Source organism: Dermacentor silvarum, chromosome 4 (assembly GCF_013339745.2).
Source record: "Dermacentor silvarum isolate Dsil-2018 chromosome 4, BIME_Dsil_1.4, whole genome shotgun sequence".
NCBI classification, from domain to species: Eukaryota; Metazoa; Arthropoda; class Arachnida; order Ixodida; family Ixodidae; genus Dermacentor; species Dermacentor silvarum.
The window spans coordinates 69,533,167-69,551,684 of NC_051157.2; the positions used below are offsets into that span (position 1 = coordinate 69,533,167).

The 18,518-nt window shown below is 47.1% G+C and overlaps 1 protein-coding gene across 1 annotated transcript in view; it reads right to left on the reverse strand.

Moving 5' to 3' along the window:
• The window catches only part of LOC119448683 (Down syndrome cell adhesion molecule homolog), a 221,335-nt gene that overhangs the window by 40,777 nt on the left and 162,040 nt on the right, over positions 1-18,518 (reverse strand). The window contains 4 exon segments of the mRNA XM_049666459.1: positions 1,767-1,928; positions 5,528-5,959; positions 13,167-13,460; positions 16,671-16,846. Of these exon segments, the coding sequence (XP_049522416.1) occupies positions 1,767-1,928; positions 5,528-5,959; positions 13,167-13,460; positions 16,671-16,846 (1,064 nt within the window).

Below are 18,518 nucleotides of genomic sequence, written 5' to 3' on the forward strand. Positions count from 1 at the left end.
CGCCGTTCAGTAGACTACGCCGCACGCGAGCAGTAGGCGTGCGGCGCAATCCATTACGCGGCTATTCAATGACAGGCAGTGCTTTTAACAAAGCTGCCTCATTATGGAAGCACTTACGATGATTGAGCCCCGCCTCCATCGTGCTGCATTTGCGTGTGTTTAACCAACTTCGGTGCGTAGGGATTATAATTACAGGCCGCCGAACTGGACAGTTCGGCGGCCCGCGGTCCTTCATGAACGTGGTTTTCAATCTTCTATACCATAGCTACGCTTGAAACAAAATTCTAGACACAGTGAAGCAATATATATATATATATATATATATATATATAGAGAGAGAGAGAGAGAGAGCTCTTTCACGATGTTCTCCACCATGTTAACAATCTTCCGTTACCCTGTCAACTTACCGCGAAGCATTACCTTAGTACGTCGGTGGCGTTAGTGAACTCAAAAGTAGGGTTGTCGCAATTTAATTCTGGCGATCGGCTCACTAGCGCAGCTTACGCGGAAGCATTCAGGATAGCCACAGTATCGTTTGTTCCGTTCTAGCCTGGAGGTAAAGGACATAAGATTATCTCAACATGTAAATGAAATGGTCTAGACAATAAAATCACCACTTGTGCGCGACCCTGCCACGAAATTCGTCCATGCTACTTTCATTTAAAGTGCAGAAGGTTGCCTAAATCTATTTCTTTTTCCCTGTTTTCTATTTTCTTTTTTCTAAAAACAAGAGTCATTTCAGGCTACGCCGATAACTTCCTTTGCACATAAAACGCACATTAGCACGAAAATCATGAGAAGCAGCGCCGCGTTGGAACATTGCAAGCATTGAGAGATGAGCAAACACAGGTAGACAAGATTATGGCTTGTCAAAAGAGCATGGCAGCCTTGGCGTGCTACTATTGAAACGTCAGATAAATCAAATACGTCAATGTCGAACACCGTTTGTGACCAATTCAGCTATCATTGCCTAGAAAAATACCATGCAATACCTTACTAAAATCCATTTGGCTAAGAGATCTCAGTCCTTACGACTAAGAAAGCAACATATAAAGGTGACCAAGGGCAGGCGAAGTGGTGCGAAGGTGATAGGGCAATTGAACACAATTCTTTCGATGAAAAATAAACCGCTTGCTTATTTGCTCTAGCTCTATGACGAGTGCTCATGCGTGCCTCTTTTTGGCAAAATAAATGAAGAAAACTAGGAAGAAGCAGGGATGCCACTGCACGTGAACTCTTGCAGGTAGGTACAGCCGCCCAAATCTTTAACTTGTGTGCGCGAGCGGTGACTTTCTGTGCGCCAGCACGTTAAATTAGGAACAAACTTACAAATGACTATGCTATCTTCACGAGCGTTGTGGGCATAAGTGAACCTTGACCGTTTCGCAAGTTTGTTCCATCGTAACGCTCTGGACAGCAGAAAAAAAACGCATTTACATAAGCTAGCTAAGGATTTGGCCAGCTGTACATAAGATAAAAAAATATGGTTTACAATGTGTAAGCGAAACCCCAGTGAGCGTCCGGAAAAGAGAGTGGGATATGGCCAGCCGATTTCAACAAATTTTCTTATTTAGGTATTAAGGGGTAAAGGTAGGAGGTACCTTTAACATTTTAGAATATATTGCAGCTTTTATTTTTTCCCGAAGTCGAGGATTCTCGTAACCCATTCCCATAACAAGTAGCTCGTAGTGCTCCCTCAGCTGGAAGCAGCAGGGAGAAGGTTCAACAAGGAGGTTAACTACCTGAACCAATAAAGTTTCACTCACTGCGCACGAGCAGCGATGTTGTCCGATGGAGGACCTGGGAGTCTGGTCCATGTACGGTGCACGTGTACTGGCCTTGGTCGTGCTCGCGGTCAATGTTCTGGATCTGTAGCGTCCCGTTAGGAAACACCATCTGGCGCTGGTTCAGCGGCAGCCGCCGACCATCTGCGTCATTTAGCAACGCAAAAAAAAAAATAAAGCAAGTACACCTTGGCATTCGTTAAAAAGGTGTCCAATGTGTATACTACTTGCAGAATAAGTAGGGCGCAACACCTTAATTTTCAAACTAAATTGTGTTACAATAGCACGTTCATCGCTCCGCTGCGAGTGATGAGCAACGAAAAAAAAAACAGGAGTTCTATGGTTTTCCGTGCTAAAATCACGATATTAGGCGCACCGTAGTGGACGACTCCGGATTAATTTTGACCCCATGGGGTTCAATAACGGGCACCTAATTTTAAGTACGTGGGTGTTTTCGCATTTCGCCCCCAATCGAAATGCTGCTGGCTCAGACGGAACGAACCTCTTACGTCGAGCTCGGTAGCGCAAATAGTGCTAATGGTAGCAGATCAATCTTCGACATCAATAGGGAAAGTTCCTGGGTTAATTGGCCAGTTTTCAAACTCCGATTTTGAATGCCCCGAAAACTTATCCCTCGTTTGCCTTCAAGATCAGTCGCACGTGCTTCCTTGCAGCTGACAACGAAGACACGTCGAGTGTGCCATGGCCTTCGAGACACGAAGCCGCTCGTCAAACAATCATAATCCCTCTCCTTGGCTTCTCTCAAGCTAACGCAGTGATGTACTCAAATCGAATGAAATAAGGTTTGAGTTATCGATATAGAAAACCGGCGCACAATATTGAACCAATAGCCAATTGATAAATAATCCTGGCCTCAAATTAGCTGCATATACAATTCCCCATGCTCCCAGGGAAAAAAAAAGCTAGACTAAACTTAATAAGCAATGGGCATAATGAAGTGCAAGCTCACAGCTTGCGCAAACACTGAAGTGGACAGAAAAACCGCAAATGATTACTCGGGCCACCTCGTTCGATGCTAAAGTCCCTTAATTAAGTCGGTACGGCAATGCTGCGACCAATGGGCTGTTGGGCCTCCACGCGTGTTGAATCTCGGAAGCCATGCCACATATGTGAAACTTGTTCTAGGCCACGCTGCGCCACGCACGCCGAATCTTGCGAGACCTTGTCTAATCTTGCGAGATTAGCGCTGGGGGCCATGGGAACAGTCATGGGCGTCGCGGAAGTGAATCCCGTTAAGCACCGCCCCCCCCCCCCCCTCATGTAAAGCAACTGACATTGTTGTAACGTGCTCTCCCCATTACCTCCCCCCACCCTCTCTCTCTCTGCAGTCCTGCCCACGCTACATCAGACATGTAAGCGTCTGCTTTCTAACAAGTTGCGGTCCCACCAGCGAAGAACCTTTGAGCTTGTCCTTCCTGTACTAATGTCTGGATCCTAGCTAATTGATTGTAAGGCGATATCCTTGACGGGAACAGTGCAAAGGATTGACAGGCTAGTAAAATATATTAATAGAATGCTGTTCTTCCAACTGAGTTGACGACTACTTCATATACTGTGAGTTGCGCATTAGACACACGGGGAGAAGTGAAAGCGCGGACGACACGCGCTCAAACTCTCAACTGGTGTTTTTGTAGCGATAGCGACGAGGATTACGCCAGGTTTTCGCCTCTTCGCCGTCGCCGCACTTTGAGCCGTGGCCGCACTGTGACGTCACACCACGGCACTCGATTCTTCAGCAACTCGGCTCGTCGCGGTCGCCGCGCGGCCACCGCTCCTGCCGTTGGTAACAAGGGGCTTTAGCCGTTGGGCGCTCGCCGTGCCCTCTGTGTGACGTCGCACCATGGGCCTCGATTTTCCGGCGACTCGGCTCGTCGCGGTCGCCGCGCGGCCGCCGCTCCTACAGGCGCGCGTCCGCCGTTGCCTAGCAACCGCCACAGCTGGCGCGCTCGCTCCGCCCTCTGTGTGACGTAACACCACGGGCCTCGATCCTCCGGCAACTCGCCTCGTCACGGTCGCCGCACGGCCACCGCTCCTGTCGTTGGTAAAGTCCCTATATAAGAAAAGTACCGCCATCTACTCTTTCCTCCGCCACCTCCTCTCCTAAAGCGCTTGCTTTTAGGGGCGAAGCTCCTTAGGGTGTGGGTCTGTCCCTCCTCTGTAGTAGTAGTAGTAGTAGTAGTAGGTAGCCACGTCTACTTTTATGAGGAAAAAGAATTCCGAAAATTGTGTCCGTAGCGGAATCGAACCAGGGACCCCTCGCTTCTGAACGCGTGGCGCTAACCACTACGCCACGAAGCGCACATGGACAGACGCACCACGATGGCAATAAATACCCAACATTAACGAAAGACTGCGCGTTTCTAACGCGTTTGTGCTAGCGCGTTACGGCCCGTGTAAGAAGCTGGTGTAAGACGCTGTGGCCTCTCCGCCTTACCCCCGTATTCATAAACGCTGATAGCGTCGGCAAACGCGGTGCACGTTCCGGCATGTGTAAACGGCTGCGTAAGACGCTGTGGCATCTTCCCCTTAGAGTACTGCACGTTTCTAACGCGTTTGTGCTAGCGTCCCCTTAAGCGGGAGATGGTGCAATTGTAATGAACGGCGCTGTTATAAAATAGGAATGACGTCACATATGGCGCGTGTCATTGATGGAAGTCAATCGTTCGATTTAGTGCGGCGAGACTGGGCGAATTACACGGAAGATTCACGGTTTACCGATGATTCCCTCCGGAGCTTCGCCCACTCATCATCATTCACCCCGTGGATATGCGGTGTTTTTTTTTTCTTTACTTTTTGCTTGCGAAAGCCAAGTTGACGGTGGCGCACCTAGAAAGTCCACGTTGAAGCTTTCAGGCCGGGCGCGCGCCGCCGCCGGCGGCGGCGACTGCGGCTGCGCAGAGGACTTTCAACATGGCTCTGAGGCGGAAAAAAGAAAATATAAAGTGAAAAGCGCGCCCTATCATCGTCCAATCGGAGATACAGGCGAGAGAGAAGCGCCGTTTATTAAAGGATGGCGGTACTTTTCTTATATAGGGACTTTAGTCATTGGGTGCTCGCTGCGCCCTCTGTATGACGTCACACCCCGCGCTCCACAGCTGTGATAACCGGGAGTATAGAAGGGGAGAGCTCGCGTCACCGCAGCCATGGCTGAGGCCGCAGTATGAATGGTGAGAAGTCGACCAGCCTGAAGGAGGCCAGGGATCGCCGTAGAAATGAAGAGCGAAGCCTAAGCGCAGCCGAAGGTCTGTAGCTATCGCTACTCGACTAGGTTTAACCAGAGCTATACCACAGCCAATTTTGTTGAAGGCGCTGTAATTTATAAAAAAAAATTCTTAGAAACGTCCCCTGGTGTCAAAACCACTTAACAAAAGAAAAAATCTAATATTCATTGGTACGACTAGAACGCACAATGCCTGGCGGTTCCCATAATTTTCCGATTAGCACTATGAGCCACTTTTCTAACACTTAAGTGACACGTTTTTCAGCAACGACCCGTTTTTCAACTGGGCAAGCGTACAATGCAATAAATTGCAAGCTCTAATTTTATTTTATTTTTACTAGTGGTAATGTCGGGCATCAAGAATGACGCGTTGTCGGATTCAGATTGACTTAGGGTCCGTTTTTCGCAGCACACTATGAATTTGTTGACCTCTCGACTGTACCGTATTTTCCTCTATTTCATTCAAAGGCGTTGTCCTTTCTGTGCAATGAATCGCACTTACCTTTGTCCCAGTCTATGTTCCCGTATGGGTATCCGCCGAACGGGCACTGCACCGAGAATGTGCCACCGGCCAGTGCCGATAGGTTTCCCAGCGCTCGAACGAAAATCGGCCCGTACACGTTGATTCGTGCCGAGTGCAACGCCACGCCTGCGTAGTTGGACGCCTCGCACACGTAAGAGCCGCCGTCCTGGACTTCAGCCGACGAGATAGACAGCGTGCTGGACACCTCGGCTCCGTTTGCGCCAGAACTAGCATCTGGACCGGCAGCTCGAACTCGGACACGACCGTGGCGATTGTCGATGGGCCATACGCCGTCCAGCGACCAAGTGATGCGCGGAGGTGGGTCACCAGACGCCACACACCGCAGAGAGACAGGCTTGCCCGGCCGCACGGTGACCTCGTCGAAAGTTGATTTGAACCTGGGAGCTTGATCTAAATATTGCGTGAAAGAAAAGCAGAAAAGAACAGCCGTTTAAGCAGTTATGACGATCCATGTTACTCTTTAAAGCAAAGAGTTTAATAATGAGCCGCGCATTGTGTTTTTGTTTTTGTCGCTTTTATCGCCCCATGCAATGACAAGATGAAGTCAACAGGCATCTCTGGACTTTTTTTCTGGGTTTTCGAGGACACACACACACACACACCAGAAAATTGGGTTTCAAAGATTTATTTTGCACATTGCTCGAGGCTCACACTGCAAGACATTAATGATTGCAAAACACTTGTGCCGCTAACGTCCTAACAAGTGACATAAGGTGACGGATGAGCGGATTCGTTCTATAAACGTTTTTCTGAAGCCACGAGATACAGGTAGCGCCTGTCAATAAAGCTCCTGAATGGTAGGTACATATGTGTATCATAAACATACATAACTGAACTTTTCATTCATAACTTGCTTCTTATTACTGGGCTTTGTCTCTTGAAACAGAAACACTGTCATCCACCCGACAGTAGCACCAGGCTGCAAAAAATGGAAAAAAAAACATATTGGTTTTTCAGAAGGAAAATTTTGCACTTCAAGAAAACGGCGTCTGTGTCTGGGAATTGAAGCCAAGAGCAACGTTATTTCGGACCGGTCGATCTCCCATCTGATTCTGAGCTAGCCAGGAGGCTTGAAGATCGTAGGAAGAGGAAGAATTGATCGAAAACGCCGAGCGTAGGAAAACTGGCAGTTGCAAGTCAGTTCTGCAAGAACTCCACAAGGAGACGAATGTTCCATGGGATAGAAAATTTTCATTTTCATTGCATATGCCTTGCGGTAAATCCCGCAACTAAAGAGCATTGAAGCAACATAGTGAAACACTGTACTGCCACCATCGTAACGCGTCATCTATGAAGCGTATGCTGCAGCCGGGCATCTCTCTCGCACTTGCCTCTCGACACGCCACGCCATCTACGGACGCCGCCGCGAAGTTCGTGCATGGCGCGCGTCTGAATATATAAGACGCAGGTTCGATTGCGCTTACCTCCGGATACATTTTCAAGAATTGTCATTGAAGAGCCGCGCTTACCCAGTCGCCCACACTCAGTGACCCAAATTGGCGTGAAAGAGGTTCATTGACGAGAGGCACATACCCAGCGTCATATACCCAAGTCAGTCCAATGGTTGGTTTTAAACCCGCTTTCCTCGGCAGAACAGCCCGACGATCCATTATACCATGGACCACATAGTGACGGAGGTTGGAGTAAAAGAAATCAGATATGGACGGACAACCGCAAACTGGGTGAAGTACCCAAGGAATTACAATCGCTATGAAAAAACTTAAACCATCAACGAATATCGGTAGACCGGTGGACTTCACTGTAAGATTTAAGTGTCTAGTTGCTACCAGCACTTTCTCTAATGATTTGAGGGGCCTGCGTCTTGAAGTCGCTGTAGCGATTATATTCCAGAAATTCGGAGCCCCCATAATGAAGCGAACTTTAGCTTCGTGGCAAGCAATGCCTTTATAGCGGTCTTAACAATGAAAAACATGAGGCTCAAGAAATTGCGTACAAGAAAAGGTAGGCTTGACTGCAGGATCTTTCGTTCTTGAGTGCTTGTGTGCGTCAATGCAGCTGTATGTGTCGGTATGTACTTGCGTGCGTACGCGCGTGCGTGCAATATTGAGCAGGTGCAAATTAAGTGAGTGGTGTGTACTTGCCACTGTGCGTACAAAATGACACACTTTCTTCTCCACTGTTCCTGTTTGAGTCGGAGCTAAAATATACAGGGTGGTAATTTTTAAGTGTTATGGAATTTTTAAAAATCCCCTGTGGCAGATACCATATTTATGGGCATTGAGCTGGATTATTCGATGAGGCGGACTTTACAGCACGAGAAATTGAAGCACATTTTCAACTAATCAACAAAAATTCACTAATTAACTTCCTAATTATTACTTTACAGCACACATAGCAATTTACGAATTGTAGCCGGTGAGTTTGCAAGGCGTGTCAACTTGGAATGAATTTCCAGAATGACGCCAGTTGGGAGATATGCGCCATCAAACTCGCCGTAAAAATTAACTGTTATTCGACTTACTTTCTTTAACACAACGCTCTTTAATGCAAGGAAGTGCACAACTAACTGGAAAGCCCATGTATGTCGTCCCGCACTTCGCGAAATATTTTGGAAAATTTTTCCTATACTTCCTTTTATCTAATGTTTTGAATTAAAAAAAACAAAGCGCGTGAAATCAAACAGATGTTCCACCTCCACACACACATATATATACTTGAGAATAAGAGTTCCTGTCAAGTGTATACTTATTTGACGAGATGCACGTTGAAAATCATTAAAAACTATTTTCGTCATGTTGCCTTTACCATGATAAAGTCTGGTGCCTGGCTGGTCGAATTTGCAGCGTGAAGTTTTGCATATATATATATATATAATATATATATATATATATATATATATATATATATACATATATAGCGATTTCCAAAGAGATCGAGCAAGGCAAGAAGTCGAGCGTCTTGCTTTTAACGCACCAACTCTCTCTCACTCGCTTGTGCAGCTTTTATAAGCCCGCATGCTTACAGATAACGTAAAACAAAACTGAAATGTCGACGCTTGCGCATGAACGTCAGCTTCCTTTGTTTTTCGCAACGCACTCAACATGCCAAGAACGAAGACACTGTAACGACCGGGCACTGCGCGTCGCGCAATGATGCAACGCGGCGATCCAGCGAGATAATTGGCATCCTATATTTACAGTCCCGCATATTCTGTCTCGGTTCGCACCGGCTAATGCAATATTCCTCGAAGAGTAGCGCAAGCGAAAGCGCCGGCGGTAATTAGATCCGTTGCGTCACTACTCTGTCTCGGCTTCTTCCAGTTCTCGTTCGACCGACGTTCACATATATATATATATATATATATATATATATATATATATATATATATATATATATATATATATAAATGAAGGTCACAGGAATTTCTACGCATGCAACCTCCAAGCTTCTCTACATAAAGCTTGGAGGTTGCGTGCGTAGCACTTCCATTAGCGTTTCGTCATCTCCCGGGAGTTCATCATCCGCAATCGGGATCACGAATTTGTCTGCATTTACAGAGAACTCAGTGCCGTGACTGATACATTACGGACTATGACGTGCACCACAAAAAGGGCTATATGGCGTCCTTCATACGCTGGCATTGACCTACGTATTCCTAGCCTTTTCCTCCGTGCGCCAACCATAGCGATGGTTCAGAGGCTCTAACGCTTTGCTGTTGAGTGCAAGGTCATGCGTTTGATTCCCAGTACCCAGCAGACGCATTTCTATTGGGACGGAAAACAAAAACCTTAAAAAGTTAAAAATTGTTTTTTAATAAAGCCAGAAAGAAAGAGTGTTAATCCGGGAGACGCCTTCTACGGCGTCCATCAATGCCCACGATGTAGCTTCGACACGTTAAAACACGCAGTTTTTCATCCTATGTGCACGAATTTCGTATTGTGGCTATAATTTTCACTAGGTCACAAATATGTTTATTCCGTTCACTCGTTCCGAAATTTGTGAAGTTTGAGCGCATGCCTATCATTCTGAGGTTTATGCGCATGTGTACTATATAGTGGGTAGTTGCTTTCAATGTGTCCTGCTCAAACGCTTCGGTGCACATTCCTCCAACAGCTCGAATTGTTTCATCGAAAGCGGGTCCTATAGTCGCGGACAACGTTCTGTGCCAATGAAAGGAAATCTATGGTGCTGCAGCTTCGGCACACTTGCCAAACTGGGCGACAGCTCCCCCACACTCCATTCTTTGGTTCTCTGCCCACGTCCGGGCGATCGAGGGAGTTCCCCTGAACCTCAACGTGTCTGCCCACGAGGCTGTGCGTGGCTTTTTTACCGACCACAGTGCCCTCGGATCGGACTACTATCACCTCGGACACAGGGACGCTCCTATCACACACAATGAAATTACTAAATTCTTTTACTTAGCAAAAAAGGGGCTTCCCGCCGCCTCATTCCAGGCTAAGCAGGCCGCAGGCGGTCACGTTCAGACTACTGCAAACTAACTGGTACCCAAATTCGGCGTCCCTTAACAGCATATATCCTGACATTTACCTGAATTGGCGAGGCTGCTACTTTGTCTCACATGCTCTAAGTGCGGGTCGTTGGCCCCGAGGTTCACGAAGAAAGAGGGGGACGCGCTCCTGCGAAGTCCCATCTTTGAAGACTAAATCGTGGCCGTCCAGCGCGCCCATGATCGGGCCGCTAGGCTAGACCTGTCGGTACCGTCGTGGGATTAGCCGGGTGCCCATTTTATCACCCGTTTTGCTGGACTCAATAAAAGTTCATTCATTCGCTCGCTGGCTCGCTCGCTCGCTCACTCACTCACTCACTACAGCGATAGCTGTACGGGCCCCGTTACGCAGAATTTCCAGCGTTGTTCGTGCGTTGACCACGCGTTGGTCGAGTGTTGGCCGCGCGTTGGACGTGAGTGAAAACTTCCGATTGTATTAAAGAATTAATCAGATGTGTTAACAGGTCAAATAATGTTCGCATTGATGCCAAATTCCTCAGAGAGGCTCCTGTAAACCAAAAGAAATCGAACCAAATGCCTCCGGAATGCGAAACGGCCACGAAGGCTCGTTGGTTCAAGCGAGTTAGAAGGGGTCGTAGTGAATGCTTTCTCATCTTTGACTTGGTAAACTGTCTTAGAAAAATATATTGTTGCATGCATGGTAATTATGAGTACGGTAATTAATAATGGGCTAATTAGGCTGAAATAAATGCGAGTGTTGGGGTTATTGCACTTAAGCAAACGAATGTTTGTGTATGTGTTATGTATCGATAAGCAGGTTGTGCTCCAACTTGTAAAGTGGGTTGCACATGGTAAGTGTGACGTGCACATGGTAAGTGTGAGTATGCAAATTAGGGATGAGGTAATTAGATTAAAGTAAAGGTGTGTGGTGATTCATAGAACTTAAACGACTGGATGCATGTGTATGTCATTGCGGTGAGAAGCAAGTAATAGCGGAATATGGAGAAATTGATGTGTGATGAGAAGCAGGGCGTTTTCTCTTCCCCAGCTTAAACTAACATGGGCGAAAATGTTGGACTTTTTTCAGACGCGCTCTCGCTTGTGCGCAATTTGCCTCCGTCGCTTTCCTTTCATTGCCACAGAAAGTTGTCCGCGAGTATTGCTTGTGTCATTCGCTTATGAGGGGCAAGTAGATAATTGACAGTGATGGAAAATGTGTGCGTGTCACAAGAAGAAGGATACGTCACTGTACGCCTCGGATCACTATCTATTCTTCAGGAGGAACGAGTTATCGGATTACATGTGCCTCCAACCACAGATCCTCTGCTTCATCAGCTTTTTCTGTAACACCACAAATAATTTAGTACAATGAAAGATAAGTACATAAAGGAACTTCGTTACCCCGAGAAATTATTGATAGCTTCTGAACAAAAACTTGCAAAAGGCGTCAGTTTTTGCAAATAGAATAAATATAAGCACCAGAACATCGAAAGTCCACAAGTATATCATGTGATTGCAACGTTTTTCACGGCATCATTCCCCGCAACCTTCGCTATTTGGTTACAGAGAAGTGCCGTTCAGTGCTTGCCGATACTATACGCTAAGTGTATTCCCATTCGCAAGCACTAGAAATTACCGCCTAAGAGTGGCTACGTAAAAGTGTTGGTTTTAAGCCTTACTTACCTAACTGCCTGAAAAGCAGGGCAAAACACTGATTGCTCAGATAGATGAACTTGGCATTCGCGTGGACTGTTTGTCACTGGCCTGAGCTCTCAGCACCTCTTTCACATATATATATATATTATAGACTTCATTTGAAACCATAGATGTAAGGGAGCACATGCGACTGCGTGTAGATCTGAGTGTGAAAGGAAATACGGGATAGTGAGGGTGGGACAACGAGAGTGCGTGTGCGACTTAGTTCTTGCGGGCGTATGCGTGGATAAATGCGAGCGTCGTTTACAGCAGTTTTGCATAGAATATCCGCAGTGAGGAGCGTCGCTAACGTTGCAAAACTACACCAAACGTGTGTATCTCTTTGCGCTTACAGAGCATGCAGAACCCTCCTCATTGGATTAGTAAGTTTATCATATTGCCGCGACAACTTGGACACATTCAAGTTGCACGCCCTTCGTATTGGACACGCTGTGCACGCCGTACCGTGGTGTTGTTCAGCAACAACAGGCAGCGATCTTCGTGGCACGAGCACCCGGTTGGACCCGGCTCGCATGCGCCACGCGCACGAGCGCACGACCCGGCACGCATGCACGACCACGCGCACGACCCGGCTCGCATGCGCCACGCGAAACTCGAGAAGAAAGAAGACGGTGGGACGCCAGTTTTAGAACGCGACTGCCGGGCATTCTTCGCGACCGCAGTGACTTTTAGTCGTGGGCACAGGTTCGCCCTTAATAATTATCGTTGTTTTGTTAACCTGTGTTCCTCAACATCGTTACAATGTTCTCGTTCGCACTGTTTTTTTTTTTTACAAGTATGTAATATCAGGAGGAGTTAGAACGCGAAGTAGTCGATAACTACACGAGTTTGTCTTTCTTAATTCCAGATTTACCTACATTTGTAACCGCTGCCTGCTTCGGGCTCCCAAAAACGCAGTCTTAACTATTCCATATGTACAAATAATTTTCTTATATAGAAAACCGTGAGGGATGCTTATAAATTGGCTATAGGAAGTGACGGCACATCGCAGTACCCGTCCAATCATTCACAGTACCTGTTGTGGTCATTTATTTGTTTGCTGACGTTTCAATTTATGCTAAGGGAGCGTACACCTACCTTAAATAAGGAATCGTTAATTACAATGGAAGGGACTAACATAGTCCGATGCTATTAGACCGCCCACATCTCTTCCAATCTCGCACTTGTGCCTTCGTTTGTATTTTGTGCGTTTACACTGATGCACTTTCGCAGAAATGTTTCAGTTCAGTGTTTTATTTTCTCTACCGTTTATTTTTTTTATCCTTTGTCAATGTTTCAAATTTCCGTGGGCCAAAGTTTGATTTCAGCTTGTTACTTTTTCTACTGTCTAATTTTTTAAACGCAGTGTACCACGTTTCAAATTTCTGCGATGCCTTCTCATCTGTCAAGTGCTTCGATGTACACGCTATAGCGCCGTATTGGCGATTCCGAAACAATAGATACAAAACTCACCGCCAACAATGAGCTCGGCTGCCGCCTGTATGGTGCTCCTCGGCGACAGCCGCACGAAGCACTGGTACATCCCTTGGTCCTGGCGCCGGATCGAAGGCAGGTGCAGCACACGCGAACGGCCCATTGCCACCGCCTGTTGTGCTGCCGGCGTCACGCGCCGTCCGTCGTGGCGCCATTCGAGACTCGTTTCGTCAACCACCCCCCAGTCCAGTCCAGAGGCATTGCAGCGAAACGCGGCCGCGTGGCCCACCTCGGCCCGCACGTTCGCGGGAGTCACCGTCACCCACGGCTTGGCTGCCGCACATGTGAAAGACGAACAAAATTAGGCCCCGTGGCACATGCGGCAAGTGAAATCAGATTTCGGGCAACCGGGCTTACTACGATCTGAAAAATGGTGTGGCGGCAGAGCAGTTGCCTTTGCATACCACAGTTACAGATGTCCTAAGTCATACTCTTAACTACTTCGCATAAAATTTCTGTCCAATACAGCTAGTTTTCTTGTCCCAGGTAAATTCGATATTGTTAAGACTATTTGTCAATCCAGGCCTCGCCTTTACGTTTCGCCGCGCGCAGTGAGAGCAGGGGGCAGGTACAGAGGTGAGCTGCTTTGTTTAGAACGCGTGAACGGCGGCTTCCGGGGTTCTCCGGAGCCAGCCAGCGACGTCTAACGGTAGGTGCTGGGCACGTTTGGGCCCAGAAACTACCGTTAGACGTCGCAGGCTGGCTCCGGAGAGCCCCGTAAGTCGCCGTTCACGCGTTCTAAACAAGGCTGCTCACCTCTGTATAGAAGAGGTGGCACACGTAACTGGGAGTTATCGGGGGATACGATGCTCCGGTGAAGACCCACACATGCGAACTTCCCGCACCACAGCTTAGCAAACCGGACTTTTGTCTGGTTGACTTGCCCGAGTAAGGCGAAGTAATATTGGGATTTAATCATCTAGTTTCCGCATACGGTGGCCCGTGTAGTATGGTTCGATTCCGGCTAACTAAGTCATGCCAGCGAGCGCAGCTCCTGTTCTGCGTAATAAAACAATGAATAACGAGATAGGGCATCTACGTATACCGTCGGCTCATGGATGTCTCTAAAGTGCACACACCTACTCAAAATAGCGCATGATTTTTCAACGCCTTCTATAATTTTCCTAAATTTATCCGCCGTGGTTGCTCAGTGGCTATGGTGTTGGGCTGCCGAGCACGAGGTCGCGGGATCGAATCCCGGCCACGGTGGCCGCATTTCGATGGGGGTGCGAAATGCGAAAACACCAGTGAACTTAGATTTAGGTGCCCGTTAAAGAACCCCAGGTGGTCCAAATTTCCGGAGTGCCCCACTACGGCGTGCCTCATAATCAGATCGTGGTTTTCGCACGTAAAACCCCATATTTCTCAAATTTTCTTAAATTTGGTCTCCCAGATTATTGGGCCCATGGGCCCCTGGTGTGCGTCCATTATTGGCCAATTCTCAGGAAAGGCTGTGTTCCACTGTGACACATGAGGTACAGAATGCCTCAATATATTAAAATGTGTATCGTACTCCTGTGCGCATACGCCTCCTGTCGTCATTCTTTCCCGCACAAGAGTAACGCTCTGTTTGGGGCCCACACCCAATCTGCTCTTTGAAACACCCTAAAAGCAAATAAATATCACGCATCTCGTTTTATTTATTCCCATAATTCATATCGCAGTAGCATCTCTCAACTAAAATCGAAAGCAGAAATTCCTAACGTAAATATAAGGCGTCAAGATTTCATACTGTTTGTTTACCACAAACTGTGTCATTATTCTGCTAGTATTTCAGTAATTGTTCCAGCCCACCGTGCATCTCGCCGTATAGGCGACCAAAAATATCACCGCCCTCCGCCCTGCAGAGACTACCGCGCTCCTACTTTTCTTTTTCGTGAAAACGGTCCGTGACTGGAATGACGTTTCCATCGGGACCATTCACCACTCCGAGACACATCGTTTCAAGGCTGCCACAAAATCTACGCTCCACTGAAGTAACCACCGATTCCTCGTGTAAAACCTTATGACGGTGCCTCTAAGGTAGCGATAACTAACTAAACAAATGAATGAATGAATGAATGAATAAATAAATAAATAAATAAATAAATAAATAAATAAATAAATAAATAAATAAATAAATAAATACCACTTTGCCGAAACCCGAACAATGCCGGACAAGCAGCTACCTGCAAAATGTTTCGCATGGCATCGATTCCCACAATGCGGGGTATCTGCATAAGCTTTATTTTTTTCCTCTCTCCCTTTTTTCTGTAGGGCAGCTCGGGTTCTGCGTCACTTATATTTGATATATTTTATATATTCGGGGTCTACGGTGTGAAATAACTAAATATACATATACCTGTACATTTCTGACGTTTCCTGCAATCAATATTTACTATTATGAGGAACACTCTCCTTCCGGATGCATGTGTGGCACATTGTTACGATTTCGATATTCGATATCGACCGTAGGTTCGCCTGCACTTAGTACAAATGCCCGTTTTCTGTTGAACCTCTCGGAATAGCATGCTGTCACTTTCCGCCGGCTATCAATACATTTCCATTTCTGGCTTTACGTCGATGAATGCCACAGCGACAATCACATGAAAGGAATTTTATCACGTTCAAAACAATTTCATCCAATATTGACAAATTATTTTCCCTTCTCGGTATACGTTTCGTGAAGCCTCGCAAATGCGATCGACCTCTCAAGCAGTTTTCTAAACACTATTGCTACGTTGCATTTAGTTCTAACTTTGATTACCTTGTAGCCGCAAATGCAAAAATATCCCCCTTGAATTACTCCCATTCAGTGTAATGGCATGCATCAAGGTGACATGCCTGTGCGCTCTTGGGAGGCCTTGAGCAGATAAATATTTTCATTCAAATGATCTGTCCCAAAAATGAAGAAGTTCTTAACGAAGTGTTCGCTAATACTGCCCGATTAAACAAAATGTGCCTTTTAATAACATGAGGTGGACATTTATTGGCACAATACTGAATACTGAATGCCGTAGAAACACGGAAGCCGCGTTTACATCAATGCGATAGCAGCGTACCTCATTTCTTGGAGCATCGCTCTGATACTACTGTGCGACAGCTTTTACACGTGGTGCACCCCTTCGTCCGAAACAAGCGGCAACCTGCATGCAACCTGTTTCTGGCGAGTTGGTTTCGTGGGTGAATAAGAGAGAGCCGCATTCCAGCAGGAGTCTGTTTTCTCTTTCTTACTGGATGTCATACGCTACCGTTTACATGGGCCATGTCAGTCGGCTTCCCCGTTTCAATCTACCCTCTCCTGACGCAATAATGCGATTCGCCTTCCCAGCGCAATACTGCCGTTTACGCATATGCGAAGCGCTATGAATGTGACGTGACGTGCCACTGTCACATTCATGTAAAAGCGGCTGCAGTTCACTTTCTCAGTTGCCACCTCGATCTTTACCATAGCAGGGTGCGTTGAACCCGTTCAGTCGCATAAAATGAACGGGCAGTACTCACGAGTGACGACGAGCTCGAGGTCAACCTGTGCGTCGCCGACGCTGTTGGACACGACGCAAACATAATTGCCTCCGTCACTGAATTCCACCTCGCGAAACTGCAGAACACCGGCCACCTGGCGGACGCGGGGCCCGGACTCCAGCGGCTGCATCCGCTGTCCGTCGCGCTTGTACCAGCTGGTTAAGGCAGCCCCACCACAGGAAGTGTTCGCAGAAGACATGCACAAGAATGAGAACATGGTAACCAGTAAAAAGGCTATTATAGACATTAGGTTACAGTCTTTCGGATAAACGCACGGTTCTGCAAAAGAAAGAACGAAAGGAATAAACCCAATACGGGAACGACTTAAGTTAAAGAACCCCAGGTGGTCCAAATTTCCGGAGTCCCCCACTACGGCGTGCCTCATATTCAGAACTGGTTTTGGCACGTAAAACCCCATAATTTAATTTTTTTTTTTTAAGTATAAGACGGGACACCCACATTTTATGTGTGGTGGGTCGCGTCCCAATCTGAAGTCGTTCCTATATTGGGTTCGTGCGAAACATTGCATTTATCCGAGTAAAAAAACGTAGAAACCAAATGCGACATTCGCATTACCATGACAGCCATCACTGCGCCAACAAGCGCAGTCTACATGCCGCAGGTCAACATGAACGACGCAAGAACTTCGCCCAAAGTTACAGGTCAGAGGCCTCAAGGTGGTTATATGCAGCAGATAAAGAATTCATTGTGGTCCTATTAAAACTTTCTCTCGATAACTGACGCCGGAATTATGAAGTTTCCTCTCCCTGTCGAAAATTCAGTGGGTGTTAGGTAGAGTGCGATCGATGGTACCAAAGGATAACCGCATTTCATGACGCGATTGACAGCGTGCTCTATCTTCTAACTGCTCCTAAATGATTACCAATATTTGTGTTCGATGCTCTGAATGATTTTGTTCGGTGTATTACTTTTGCCACCGAGGCAGCTTTTGTCGAGGTCTCCCGCAGACTTCGGTTGCACCGAAGAACCAGAAAGTGCGTCATCGCCTGACATGGCGGTACGCGGCCTGCTTACTTCACGCCAAACGGGTAGCCGTTTCTTACCCGTTAACCCCAATCACGGGAAGTGAATAATGTTCAATACTTTCGATGCACTTTATCTCACCCCGGCAGCAAATTTTGTGCGTTATCTCGGCGGTCCTCTTGAGATTGCTTCTCGATTTCAAGGAATGAAGGCCTAGCTTATGCTCACATACAGGCAGTTCGCGATGTTACTGCAATGGAATGACAGCGCCATCTGTCACCATCTACGGAAAAACCCGACAAAACACGCCACGTGGTGACAGATTGGGCTACCATTCTGTTGCGGAAAGGGTTCCGCGATGCCAGCGCCACTGTACAGAGTCGCGACACCCTTTGACCCATAATGCTTTGACCCGAACCGCGCCGCCGATTTCTCTACCGACACTTGACCCAGGATAAATCCTGGGTCAAAGCGGCGGCGCGCTTTGCTCTTCTCTGCGTTGTCGTGTCATCTAAAAAACATTTGCTAGTAGCTGCTGGTGCGTGGATTTTTACTGCCATTGGTCTAACTGAACTAGAGGAAGTCGAGGAAAGCCTCTACGGCAAGGTGTTATGTCCCGTTTTGCACCGGATGGACAGGAAAATGACCGTGGTGTTTCCATATTCCACGCGAGTCGGCGTGGAGAAGAAAATTGGAATGCCAATTCCATCGTGACCAGTGGAGCACTACAGCCTCTGCATAGATTGATCATTATTTTTTTCGGTTTGCGAAACAAGTAACACTGTGCACAATGATAGCTGCGCGCACACTCGTCAATCGTCGAAATTTGATCTTCGAGTCAAA